Source organism: Phyllostomus hastatus, unplaced genomic scaffold, assembly GCF_019186645.2.
Source record: "Phyllostomus hastatus isolate PE091 unplaced genomic scaffold, TTU_PhHast_1.1 phas_contig_1543, whole genome shotgun sequence".
Taxonomy (NCBI): Eukaryota; Metazoa; Chordata; class Mammalia; order Chiroptera; family Phyllostomidae; genus Phyllostomus; species Phyllostomus hastatus.
The window spans coordinates 1-12,671 of NW_025333631.1; the positions used below are offsets into that span (position 1 = coordinate 1).

The 12,671-nt window shown below is 43.7% G+C and overlaps 1 gene segment (V, D, J or C); it reads left to right on the plus strand.

Annotated features, from left to right (window-relative positions):
* Window positions 1-10,622: 10,622 nt before the first annotated feature.
* Window positions 10,623-11,184, plus strand: LOC123813614. The segment is given in 2 exon segments: window positions 10,623-10,668; window positions 10,772-11,184. Coding segments are annotated over 2 exon segments (459 nt in total).
* Window positions 11,185-12,671: the final 1,487 nt, after the last annotated feature.

The window sequence follows — 12,671 nt, forward strand, 5'->3', positions numbered from 1 at the left end:
ATGCCATGCATGCAATTTGGAAGGGGAATTTAGCAAGAGTGTTGGGAACTGCCCTGACTGGTATTAGAAGCTGAAACCCCCGCCTAGCTAAGGCTAAAGGAACACCCTTGGAACCGTGAGCCAGCAAGGAGACAAAAGCTTATCTTCCTGGCAGGAATGCTGCTTCTGCTGCTTTGTTCATAACTGAACCCCAAAAAGCTTGGTCGGTTAGCCAAAGACGGGTAAGATTCCCCATGGGGGGAATGACCTAAGACAGGCACAATCACTTTGGGAGGCCCTCCAAAAGAAGGACTTGGGGGGCTGCAGAAAAAGGGGGTGATGGACCCTCGCTCCTCGGCTTTGACATAGCCTGAGTTCTCAGCGTCTGGGAAAAAACCTTGTCTCCCAGTTGCCTTAGTTCCCTTGCTCCACCTAAGCCTGAAGCAATGACAGGGTGGTGCAGCTCGGTACTGAGAAGTGCGGATTCCCCGGGGTAATCAGGCCTAAGAAAGAACATGTAAATTACTGTGAAACCTTCTTTGTTTAGAATGCTCTCAGTTGAATGAGAAAGGTCTTAGGAGGAAGTTATTTTGTTCCTCAGTCTTACAGCTCTTTGACCCCCAACTCAATAGACCGGCAGAGTTCTTTGTTTTCTATAGTTCCTTACTTCCCCCTAATGAGTACTGTACTTTACCTGAATTATTATGTAGAATGAGCCCAATAAAAGCAGGTATGGACTGTAAATCAGCGCGCTCCCCACTAGGGGGGGTGGCCATTTCGTCCCTACTTCCCCACAGAAACTAGTCTGTCTATGTGCATGTTGTTATTTCTCGCGTGTTTATCGTCGAGCCATCCACAGCGTTCCGTGGTCACTGCTGGCCGGTGACCCACGCGCAACACAAGGGTCTTTTGAAATTATCTGATTTCAACAAGCAGCTGTTTGAGAAGTCAAGTATCAAGTGAGGTAGACATATATAACCTTTTCCATTCTTTTTTACTTAAAATCATATGCTAAACATAGACATGTCACAGCAAGTGCTTTGGTTTCCTCTGTAGATTAATCCTTTGAGGGTTCAGATGGGATAGTAACCCAGGTTAAGGCTGCTTGTTTGGTATAATGAGTTCTTAGAGCATTTGCTTAGCTTCTGTGCAATATGTTTTGTATTGATTTCCACCCTCACGTTATTCCAGTCTCCAGGTTGGATGAGCACTTCCAGGTTTCCTCAAGTTGTTCATGTGATGAAATTTCCTGGAGATATGAGGGCCCCAAGTTTTTCAGAGAATCTCATCATGCATGGCTTTCCAGACTTGTTTCTCTTTTGGTCTTGCCCTGACTGTCAAGCCCTAGGAACTTCAGTACCCTCCAATATCTGGACTGATTTTACATCAGATGGAGGATGTGATTCAGACAGAAATTTTCATTATTTCACTCCATTCTGGTTAACAACCTCCAGGTTTAATGCGGTGCATTGGACCAGGAGTAGTGCACACCCCAACCTTCCACATAGAGCAGAATCTTGACCCAGGGACATATTCTGTATCCTACTCTACCTGAGCTGAGCTCCATGACCACCAAGGACATAGTGTAGGTTAGTGTACCACCCACATGGAGTGAGAGACACCACAGACACCACAGTCCATCTTCAGTGGGCAGCCATGGGGCTGGGCTCCAAGGGTTTCTCAGGGCACATGGATGCCTGAGGCCCATGTGGTGAGCAGATGACAAGAGAGACTGGGGAAAGGATTCTTGAATCAGCCTACAATTCCTCTCCACATAGACCTTCCCTCCTATCCTTGTATTTATTGGTGCATCTGTTACCCTGTGTATCAGTGTGTCAGTTAATGTGTGCATCTGTGTGTGGATGAGTGTTACTATGTATTTGCTTACACATGCAATTTTATGTGTTTATGAGTGTGCATGTGGTGTTCCTTCTTGTATGCATAGTTTTATGTGTGTTTCTAAGTGTTTTATACTACTACTTGCATGATTTTATGGAAAAGTAAAGGCTAAATGTTTCTTGATAACATTTCCTTATCATCAACTAACTGCTCAGCTGCTGAAAAGTATGTATTATGACACATCTTTTTTAAAGATTTTATTTATTTATTTTTAGAGAGGGAAGGGAGGAAGAGAGGAGAGAGAGAGAGAGAGAGAGAGAGAGAGAGAGAGAGAGAGGGAGGGAGGGAGGGAGGGAGAAATCAATGTGCAGTTGCTGGGGGTCATGACCCACGACCCAGGCATGTACCCTGACTGGGAATTGAACCCACAGCTCTTTGGTTCACAGCCCACACTCAATCCACTGAGCTATACCAGCCAGAGCAACGCATCTTAGTATACATGCTGCTCCCTGGTGTCTTTTTACCTTTTCACACATGAGTCTGAGCTCTGCAAGCATCAGTTGGTGATTTGTCTGTGTGCAGCACTGCACACATCTCTCAGGTGGCCATGGCTGCACATGATGTCTGACTCCCCATGTACCCCTTTTTGTCTTGGCTCCAGATCTCATGGACCCCCCTCTGCTGACAGGACTGATCAGTCTCAGAAATGATGGTCTTGACCCATCATCTTGGGATCCATCTGGATCCCTGAAAAGACTGTCAGCTCAGTGCTCTAAGCACAGATTATTCCACATCCATCTTTAGAAGGAGCCTCTATCTCCTGCAGGAAGCAGTGTTAACACCACAGTGGGGGCATGGGCCTCTAAGGACTGGGATGTGCTTCATCGAACTCCAATATTTCCTCCTGGATCCAAGGAAGTCAAGCTTCACTGTGTGTGGGTTTTGCATTGACATCTTGTTGGATCCTAGGAAGAGTCTAGGAGACCTCAACTCCCTGGCCCTGATATTCAACAGGCCCCATCCATGATCAAAATGGTCATACAGGGCATATGTTTAATCAAAAGTTCTAACAAAAAGAAACAGATGACTTTGTTCCAATTATAACTAAATTCCATGTTGAACACTTCAGTATTCAGTATTTTGTGACACTTCAGTTACAAAATGTGCACACAGTGAACATATCTGCTAGCAGAGTGACTGGCAACCTTCCTGTTCTCTTAGAACTTAATCCATACTCACACATCCATACACTGTCTCTCTCTCACACACACACACACACACACACACACACACAATCACAGCCCAGTCAATCACACACAGTCACAAACAATAGCACACAGTTACATACTTGTCATTTACAATAACATGTAACTCACATATGAGCTGTGATACAAAACTGTTCATGTATTTGCACACCCTTTCCTCTAAAATGTGGTCCTGTTTTTTTTTCCACTCACTAATGTCCATTCCACATAATGCCTAGGGCCAATGATTCTCCTGCTACAATTGTTACAATGTATACTTAATATACAACCTTAACTAGCATTTATTTTATGTTTACATTCTACAGTATCCATTATTATAAATAAAATTATGTGTTTGGGATTGATGTGGTACTGAGAATACATAAATAGATCTATAACTGAAAAGCATAATTATGAACAACTTTGTACTTTTGTGCCAATGATTTCAGGAGCCTATTCAGAAATTATCCTGACTCACCTTTAGGCACAAGGTAATACCAGAGCTAACATCACCAATGATTCCTATGCCATAATAGAATAGTATAACTTATTTATTCCCATAACCACAGTTCAGCATGGCAAACTTGCATTTTTACCTATAACTGTGTTTCCTAATAACCTTTAAAATGTGAGTAAAGTGCACAGTTATATAATGGTCACATGCATGTGTAGAAAAGTTGTGAAGAAATGTCCAGGAGAGTTTACTGTGAGGTAATATGTGGAAGACCCTGTGCTGTATCTGGTGACCCCATACATCCCTCCCTCTCTGCTTCAGTCCCTGCTTCTCTTAGCAAAGGAGAGAAGGTAAATGAGAACAGAAACTGAAACCTCAGCACAGCACAGTGTAGATACAGGGTGCTGGTGGTGTCTGGGATGGGATTAACTTGTTACAGAGTGTGACCAGGTCTTACAAACCAGATGTAATGTAGACAACATAATGATTTTGAAATCTACTTTTATATATTTTAAATTTCTTAGATATGATAGAAAAATAAGAGGTACCATCTTGTTATGTGAAGTATACACTTCAGTGATATGAAGTAGATTCTCAGTGACATAGAACTGGGTGAAGAACACTTTCATCTTGCAGATCTGACACTTTACACACATAAACCCACTTATGCCCTGCCACCTCTAGAACTAGCCATCCTACTTTCCACTTCAATACACCTCTAGAGTAGTTGCCTACTTTAGACAACTTGTATAAGTAGAATCATACAGTGTGATCTTGTGACTGTCTCATTTATCTCATCATAAAGGCCTCAAGGTCCATCCACACTGACATATCTGACAGGGTTTCTCTCTCTCAATGTTGTGTAGTACTTCAGTGTGTGTATGAACCACATTCTGTTCACACCTTCATCCATCAAGGGGCATTTAGGTTGCTTCCACCAATTGTCTGTTCTGAATCTGCTGCTATGATCATTGCTGTCCAACCATCTCTGTGACAATTACTTTAGATGTACACCCTGGAGTCCAATTGCTGCACCATATGACACCTCTATTTTCAATGTTTGAAAAGTCTCCATACTGCTTTTCCTAGTGGGTGCAGAAGAGCTCCTATTTTCCATATTCTTGCCAACACATGTTATGTTGTTTGGTTTCTCTTCATTATAAACTTCCTAATGAATGTGAGGTGACACCACATTGTAGTTTTTTGACTTTAATTTCTCTAATTATCACTAGTGTTGACCATCTTTTCAGATGTGTGTTGCCCATTTGTATGTTAGCTTTGAGAAATGTTTACTTTATCATTCACCCCACTTTTCTTTCAGTTGTATAGAAATATGATCAGTCCGCACTGTATGTTTGTGAGGTGTACACCACAGTAACTGGATTTACATAAAATTTGAAATGATTATCACAAAATAGAGTTCATATCTACATTTCATATATATATATATATATATATATATATATATATATATATATATATATATATATGGGACAATACACAGGAAGGGAAGATAAGAAAACTGAATTAAAGGAAGGGAAACGGGGTCTTCTTTGTGCTGAAAACTTTTAGGACCTATTCTCTTTAGCAAAATTCACACATACCCCACAGCAGCATAAAATCTAGTCATCCTGCTGTACATTCCATCCCCAGGACTCACTTATCCTGTGACTGGAAGTTTGTGCCTTCAGATCATCAACATCTGACTCTCCCACTGTCCAAACCCCACCTTTGGTAACACAGATATGACCTTTGTGATGATTTCTTTTAGAATCCACATGGGAGAGAGATCACCCAGTATTTGTCTTTCTGTGCCTCACTTCTCTGTGGACCATGATTCCCACAAGGTCTATTTGTGTTGTCATTAATGGTAGGGTTTTCTTCTGTTTATAGTGAATGATAGTCCATTATATGTACTTTCTGTATCCATGGATTTTCTATGCACTACTAAAACAGATATGCATCTAAAGATATCTCATTGATATAGTGATTTATCTTCATTTGATGCATACCCAGAGGTGGAGTTTCCATATCATGAGGCACTTGTGTTTTTATCTTTTAAGGAAATTTCATATCACTTTCCTTTAACTGCACCAATTCACATGCCCACTCATATGCACATGGTTCCATTGACATCATATCCATGTCATCCATTCTAATCTCTTGTTTATGCTCATTTTTGGCTTTTTCATATGGATTTTTGATGTTAAGTTGTAGAGTTGCATTTTATATTCTGGATGTGAGTGCATGATTAGATATATAACTTGATAACATTTCCCCCATTGCACAGGTTGCCTTTTCTCTGGTTGATATTATTTCCATGAAAATATGATATTGAGTTTAAGGTAAGTCAAGTTGCCCCTACTCTTTTTTGTTTATTGTCTTTTATGTCATATTCTGTAAATTATTGATAAACCCAAAGCCATCAAGTTTTCTTCTGTGTTTCATTTTAGGGGTTTTATACTTCTAGTTGTATATCCAGGTCTTTAATCCATTCTGAGCTAATTTTTATATATGGTATATGATAGGGTTTTGTTTCATTCCTTGCATGTAGTTTCAGTGAACCCTTCACCATCTGTTGGTGATACTGCCCTTTCCACATCATGTGGTTAATAAATGCACAGAAATCTGACAAAATGTAACACACATCCCTGGGAAGAAAAACAAACACATTAAAGGCAGAAGGAAACTGCCCCATATAATAAAGGCCATGTACAAAGGCCCACAGGTAACATCATTTTCCATGGTGAAAATAATGGAAACTTTTTCTCTAAGATCAGGAGCAAGTCAAACATACCCACTGGCACCACTGGCATTCAGCACAGCACGGCATTCCTAGGAGGGGACTTTGGCAGAAAATTGAATAAAATGTACTCAAATCAGAAAAGAAGAAGTAAAATGATTACTGTTCCCACATGGCATGAACTCATAGTGGGATTCCATTTTATTTTAATAATTACATGAAGGTTTTCTTTTGGAGAATTGTTTATTATGTGTGTGGATTTCCTTTGCACTGTGGCATATGATCCTCCTGCATTTCTTGGACACAGCAGGAGCTAAAGTGCACATGTGAATGAACTGGGCATGAGTCCATGTGTATGTGTGTGTGTGCACATGTGGGGGATGCAAACTGCAGAGTGAAGCATTGTGCCTTATGTCTATCATCACTCCATGTTTGTGTAATATCAAATGATGCATTTGTGAAACATGATGTTACCTTTGATTAACTTTTTGCAATGAAAGCAATTTCCTCTTCATATAAATTCATTGTACAAGCAAATGTAGGACCATCTTACTCTTTCCAAGATTCTGAAACATGAGGTGAGCCCAGGATATAGGTGTTTGCCATTGGGCTGTTCTCTGAGAGGGCAGTGAGGTGTGTCCCATGGTTGAGGGTCATTCTCAGCCCATTTTTGGGCCTCCCTCAGTCTCCCCTCTGACCCCGAGGGCACCAGAATGTTCAGCAGTGTAATCACACTGCCACTCAGTCATGTTTTCCACAAAACTCACCATGAGAGGCCCCATATAAACCAGAAATGCAATCAAAGCACAACTGTGGTTTCAACACAAGGCTGCAAGATAAGGAATCGTCATATTTAATGCAAACAGTACAAGGGAAAAAACTAATTCCTACAAATAATGGAGTTCATGATGGCCACATTAGAGGTACAAACACAACACTGTAGTGATCTTTAAATGCCCAGTTTCTGCTCATTATTTCATGTTGTAATGGGACCATGTGGATCGAGGACTCTCAGGGACCAGAGAAAAGGGAAGTGTGAACAATGTTGTCATCTGTGCCCTGAGTGTGTCCCACCAGCTGCCTGGACATTGCCCTGTTAACTGGAGGTCACTGTGTCTCCTTGGATGACTGAGCATCATGCAAGGCCCATGTCCCTGGGAAATTAAAGTGGGCCTGCATCCAGGGCCAACACTGCTGGGAACACACACTTGCTCACACAGTGAGCAGAGATGATTTGTGCATTGACCCTCTCACACCTTCACAATCCTATCCTCACTGCCCCAATATCAGGGAAGCTGGAAGGGAGGGAAAGCACAACTTTGTTAAAAGATTGGATTTCATGTTATAAAGGTGTTACCTGATAAAAAAGCTTAAAGAGATTCCAAGATGGCTGCAGAGTAGTGTGAAGCTCTGTCCACTTCCCCCCAGCCCAGACAGAACTTGCAGCTAAACTGCAGAGCAATCAGCATGGACAACAAGTTGAAGTGCAGCTGCTCTGAAATTTAAAAGTAGGAGAGCAGAAGAAGATGGGAGGGAAAAAGGAGAGGGCAATACCCCCCCCCATGCAGATGCACTGGCTGAATACCCCAAGCGATACTGTGGAAGGGAGCTTGCTTGCCTGAGAGTCAGGGGTCTCAGACATGCAGGGGTCCCAAACCCACAGCAACAGAGATAAAGAAGGGAATCCACTTAACCTCTGGCTTTGGAACCTGTGGGGATTTGATCCACCTGGGAGACTGAGAGCACAGCATCCCAGGTAGGGAGCAATCCCGTTGTTATGAAACCAGGATCTGTGACTGCTGGAAGGGCCATGAGGCAGTTCCAGGTAAGAGAAGGTATCTGCTTGGTACACCCAGTAATGACTTTTGGGGTTCCTCTATTTTCTGGAAGAACTGTGCCAGAGAACCTCAGGTAGTCTAGACTGTGTGGTTTGAGGAATAGGACGTGTGCTGTGCACCTCCTCCTGGGAGGCGCCCTGTCCCCAGATGTTGGATTGCTAGGTCCATCCCAGTCTTGTGGTCTTTCAAGGTGAAGGGGTAAAGCTTGGGGTGATATTTAGACAAGCAATGCCTGTTAGATGGCAGGGAGGCAGTGTTTGACCTTTGGAGCCCTGGGGGATCTGGGGAGACTGTAGTGCCAAGTGGGACTCATTTTTTTTTTTGGTGGGGGGATCCCCTTTAGCAGGCAACAGAGACCTGGGATTTTCAGACCACGTATCCCAGGCGGGCTTCTGTCCTGGAGTCAGTTGGTCACTTTCTGGGCTCTGCAACTGCATTCTTGGAAAGCAGAGCCTGGGTCTCCAGCAAGTTCAGCTTCCTGCAGCCACTGGATGGAGAGAAAGTGCTGCTGCACTAGAGAACCACCCCCAAGACTGTTTGAACCACCTCTGTCCATACTGGATAACCCCAATGACCCCAGTTCTGAGGGGAAAGAGAGAGGTGCTCAGGGTGGGGACACTCAAAAGGCGAGACTGAGGCAGACCTAAACTTTGGGCTGGAGAGGCCCCATCAACTGCTCTACTAGAAACCCCACCCTGACAGCTTGCCCAGGGCCATGTGAGGACAGTGTCTGAAATTGGCTTGCAACAGAGAATCTCTACGGAGGCCCAGGACTGGACAAGTGGTCAAGTTTGGGCGACAGTGGAGCTAGATGCAGTGGACTACACAAACAGCTTACCCAGGGGGATCACAGTAGGCTCATCAGTCTGTGTGGAGGATCCATGCATGTGCCTTTATCCATCTTTTAGTATATCTTTATTTTTAATTTTGTCATTTATTTTTTTAATTTCCCTCTTTTTTTTCATATATCATGTTTTCTCTTTCCTTACTCTATTTTTCCACTTTTATTTTTTAAAATGTATTTTGTTGATGATGCTGTTACAGTCGTTCCACATTTTCATCCTTTGCCCTCATCTTCCTGGTACTCCCCTTCCCTCCAGCAAACCTTGCATCTTACTACATGCCCATCGTTCATGCATATAAGTGCTTTGGCTTGTTCAGCTCTTATTAGCATTTCCATTATTCTCGTTCTACCATTCATTTTTATTTTTCTATATGTATTATATTACTTTACTTTCCTTCCTTCTTCCCTTTCATATTTTCTTTCCATTTATTTTTTCTTCTCTAATTCTTTTTTCCTGCCTTTTATTGTTCTGCTTGTTTGTATTTTTGTCTTTCTTCTTGTCTTATTCTTTTATTGTTGTTGCATTTGCTATTGTTGTTAGAATTTTCTCTTTCATTGTCTTTGGTTTTGTTTTGTTGTGTTGTGTCAGCACCTGTACAACAGTTGTAGAAGACAGAGTGTCTGTACAGATTGTAGATTTTCACTTTGTTCTCCTTTGAGGACAAGGTTGCAGCTCCCAGAAGGTACAGAAAGGGGTCATTCTGGCTGGGGCTGAGTCTATTCCTCTTTCTAATTACCTTCAACAAGAGGGAAACAACTTGCATCATTCAAACACCTGATGGAGGCCAGGTGATCAAGTTCACAGCCCCTGTGTGCTCTGGGTCTGGATCTTCCCAAAAAATAGGCAGATAGAGCAAACTGCTCACCACAGAGACAGACAGTCGAAGGGTATCCAAAGAATCCGTGAGAGGAGACAATGTTGGAGGCCAAGTCTGACCACAGGGCCACCTGAAGCAGTGACAGCTACACCTGACCTTCTAACTTTCACATTGTAAAGTCCATTTATATCAGGGTTTGAGATTTTCTCAGGCACCTGATAACAGAGGGGGCAGGAGAGGGACAATGTGGGTCCACGATAGTGGTCCTGGGACCAACACAGACTTTAGCTTCAGTTCTCGGTGACAGTTGTAGGTGAACCTGGCTCACTTTACCTGATCTTGGGCCACATCACAGGTGATGCACAAGCTTCTCCACTTGTTGAGAACTGAGTCCACAGGTGTGTACTGCCCAGGAGGGTTGGTAACACTAGATACAGACACTCATCATGTTCTCATTACAGCAGGGAAGTGCTACAACCTCATGGGTGTTCCCCACTCTGCCCTGGATCAGGGTCAGGGGAGCAGTGGGGCCAGTGGTGAGGGCACAGACCCAGATGCTGGGCTCTTTGTCACCAGAGGTTGCCTCTTGGACAAGACCCAGCCTTGCTCAGGATTCTCTGTTTAGTTATTTAAATGCTATCATGACCACAGTTCATGGGACAGTAACTCCTTTAATGAGACACAGCCCTCTCTGAAGATCTCCAAACCCAGAGACCCCTATATAGCAACAGGACATGCAAAAGATGCCCTTCTGCTCATGAAAAGCAAACCAGCCCTGACCCTGCAGCTCTGGGACAAGAGCCCAGCCCAGGATTTTAAGGTGTTTCCACTCCCTGCTCAGGACAGAACACAGACCATTCACCATGGAGTTTGGGCTCAGCTGGGTTTTCCTTGTTGCTATTTTAAGAGGTAGTTTATGGAGAATGAGAGACACTGAGTATGTGAGTGGATATGACTGAGAGAAATATGGAATGTGTGATAGTTTCCTAACCTGACATCTTTGTATTTGCAGGTGTCCAGTGTGAGGTGCAGCTGGTGGAGTCTGGGGGAGGCCTAGTGAGGCCTGTGGGGTCTCTGAGACTCTCCTGTGCAGCCTCTGGGTTCACTGTCAGTAGCTATGATATGAACTGGGTCTGCCAGGCTACAGGGAAGGGACTGGGGTGGGTCTCACACATTAGTAGTGGTGGTAGCACATACTATGCCAACTCTGTGAAGGGTCGATTCACCATCTCCAGAGACAATGGCAAGAACGAGCTCTACCTGCAAATGAACAACCTGAGATCTGAGGACACAGCTGTGTATTACTGTGTGAGAGGCACAGTGAGGGGAAGTCAGTGTGAGCCCAGACACAAACCTCCCTGGGAGACAAGAGGATTAGGCTGCAGGGTATGCTCAGTACACCAGGGGGCACCCTGGGTACACTGAGCTCAGGGATTTGCCTGCGAGCAGCCTTGGCAACAATGTAATGGCTTGTTTCCAGGCAGGTGTGGCCCTTAACACTACACAGAGGTTTCCCTATGGGAGCCTCCCTCCCATCATACTTCTGCGCTAACCTCTTCAGCATCTAAGTTATAGAGGCTTGTTGTCACAGATGGAAAACATTCTCATATGTTCCAAACTCAGTGAGTCACCTGCCTTTGCTAACCCCCATTCTAATGAATCGCCAAACCTCTTGAACTACATCAGCTGAATCCAACCAGAGGCTTTGTGGGGCTCAAGAGCACAGGAACCCCACAAAGCTCAGAGTCCAACCTGGTCAGCAGATGGACACATGCATGCTGCACAGCAGGTAGCAGAGGCCTATGAACCCAACACCAAGGGAAAAAATATGTTGTGGGGACGTTCATTGACTTGACTCCATGTGCATGACACCAATAGCAGTTGACATCGTGTGGAGGTAAGGGGACCCCCACTATTCCTTGGTATGAATGTCTAGGCCATCTCCCACATAGAGGGAATTTGAAAACGTTTGTCACTTCACTGAGGAGTCTGCTGAAAGCAGGACAGACTTTTCAGCAAGTCAAGAATGACTGATTCATGTCAGGTAAGGAGTCTGGATCAGCATCTTATTGTTCAACCATGACAAGGTCAAAAACAGTCCTGCTCACAGGAGGGGTTTGTGTGGTTTCCATCTCCCACCTGCACCAAACTATGGAGAATCCCCACTTTCACTTCAATTCCCCATGTGTGCACAGGAGGAGAGAGAGGGGAGAACCTTAACATGCCAGCATCAAACATCAAACACTAGAGACTGGCTGCTTATTTCACTGAACTCCTAGGAAACATGAGTGATAACATAGAGCTACCTACCATTATGGGTAGAAAATTATTTCTGTCCCTACAAAATGAGGGTAATGGTTATACATTAGCAATAATTAAAATAATGATAAATAACATGACAACCTAGTTCAAATTCTAGCAAGGAACCTGCCCCTCTACAAGGTCATCAGCTTGTTCTGAGAGACGTGGGTCTACTTCCTGCTCCCAAAGGTTAGAACCTTCCACAGAATTATGGGCATCCTGTGTGGGGAGCTCTACTGATGTAGCTTTCCATCTGGGTGGAGTCATTATTTGATTCATTTATTGTTTCTATGAGTTTGTGCTTTTGTCATTCATAATCTCATGTATTAAAAACAGAGATCCATGGGTGGTATTAGGAGGTGGGGCCTTGGGACAAGTGCTGGTCCTAAGGTGGAGCTCTCCTGAACAGCATTAGGGCCTTTATAACAGAGGAGTCAGGAAGCTCCTTTGCCCCATCCACCCTCTGAGATCACAGTGAAAAAACAGCCAACTAGTAAGCAGGTTCTTACCAGACATCAGTTCTGCCAGCATCTGTTGTTTGATGCCCCACCTCCAGATCTGTGAGAAATACATGCCTTTCCTTAGCAATGAACCAATCCACAGTAGTTTGT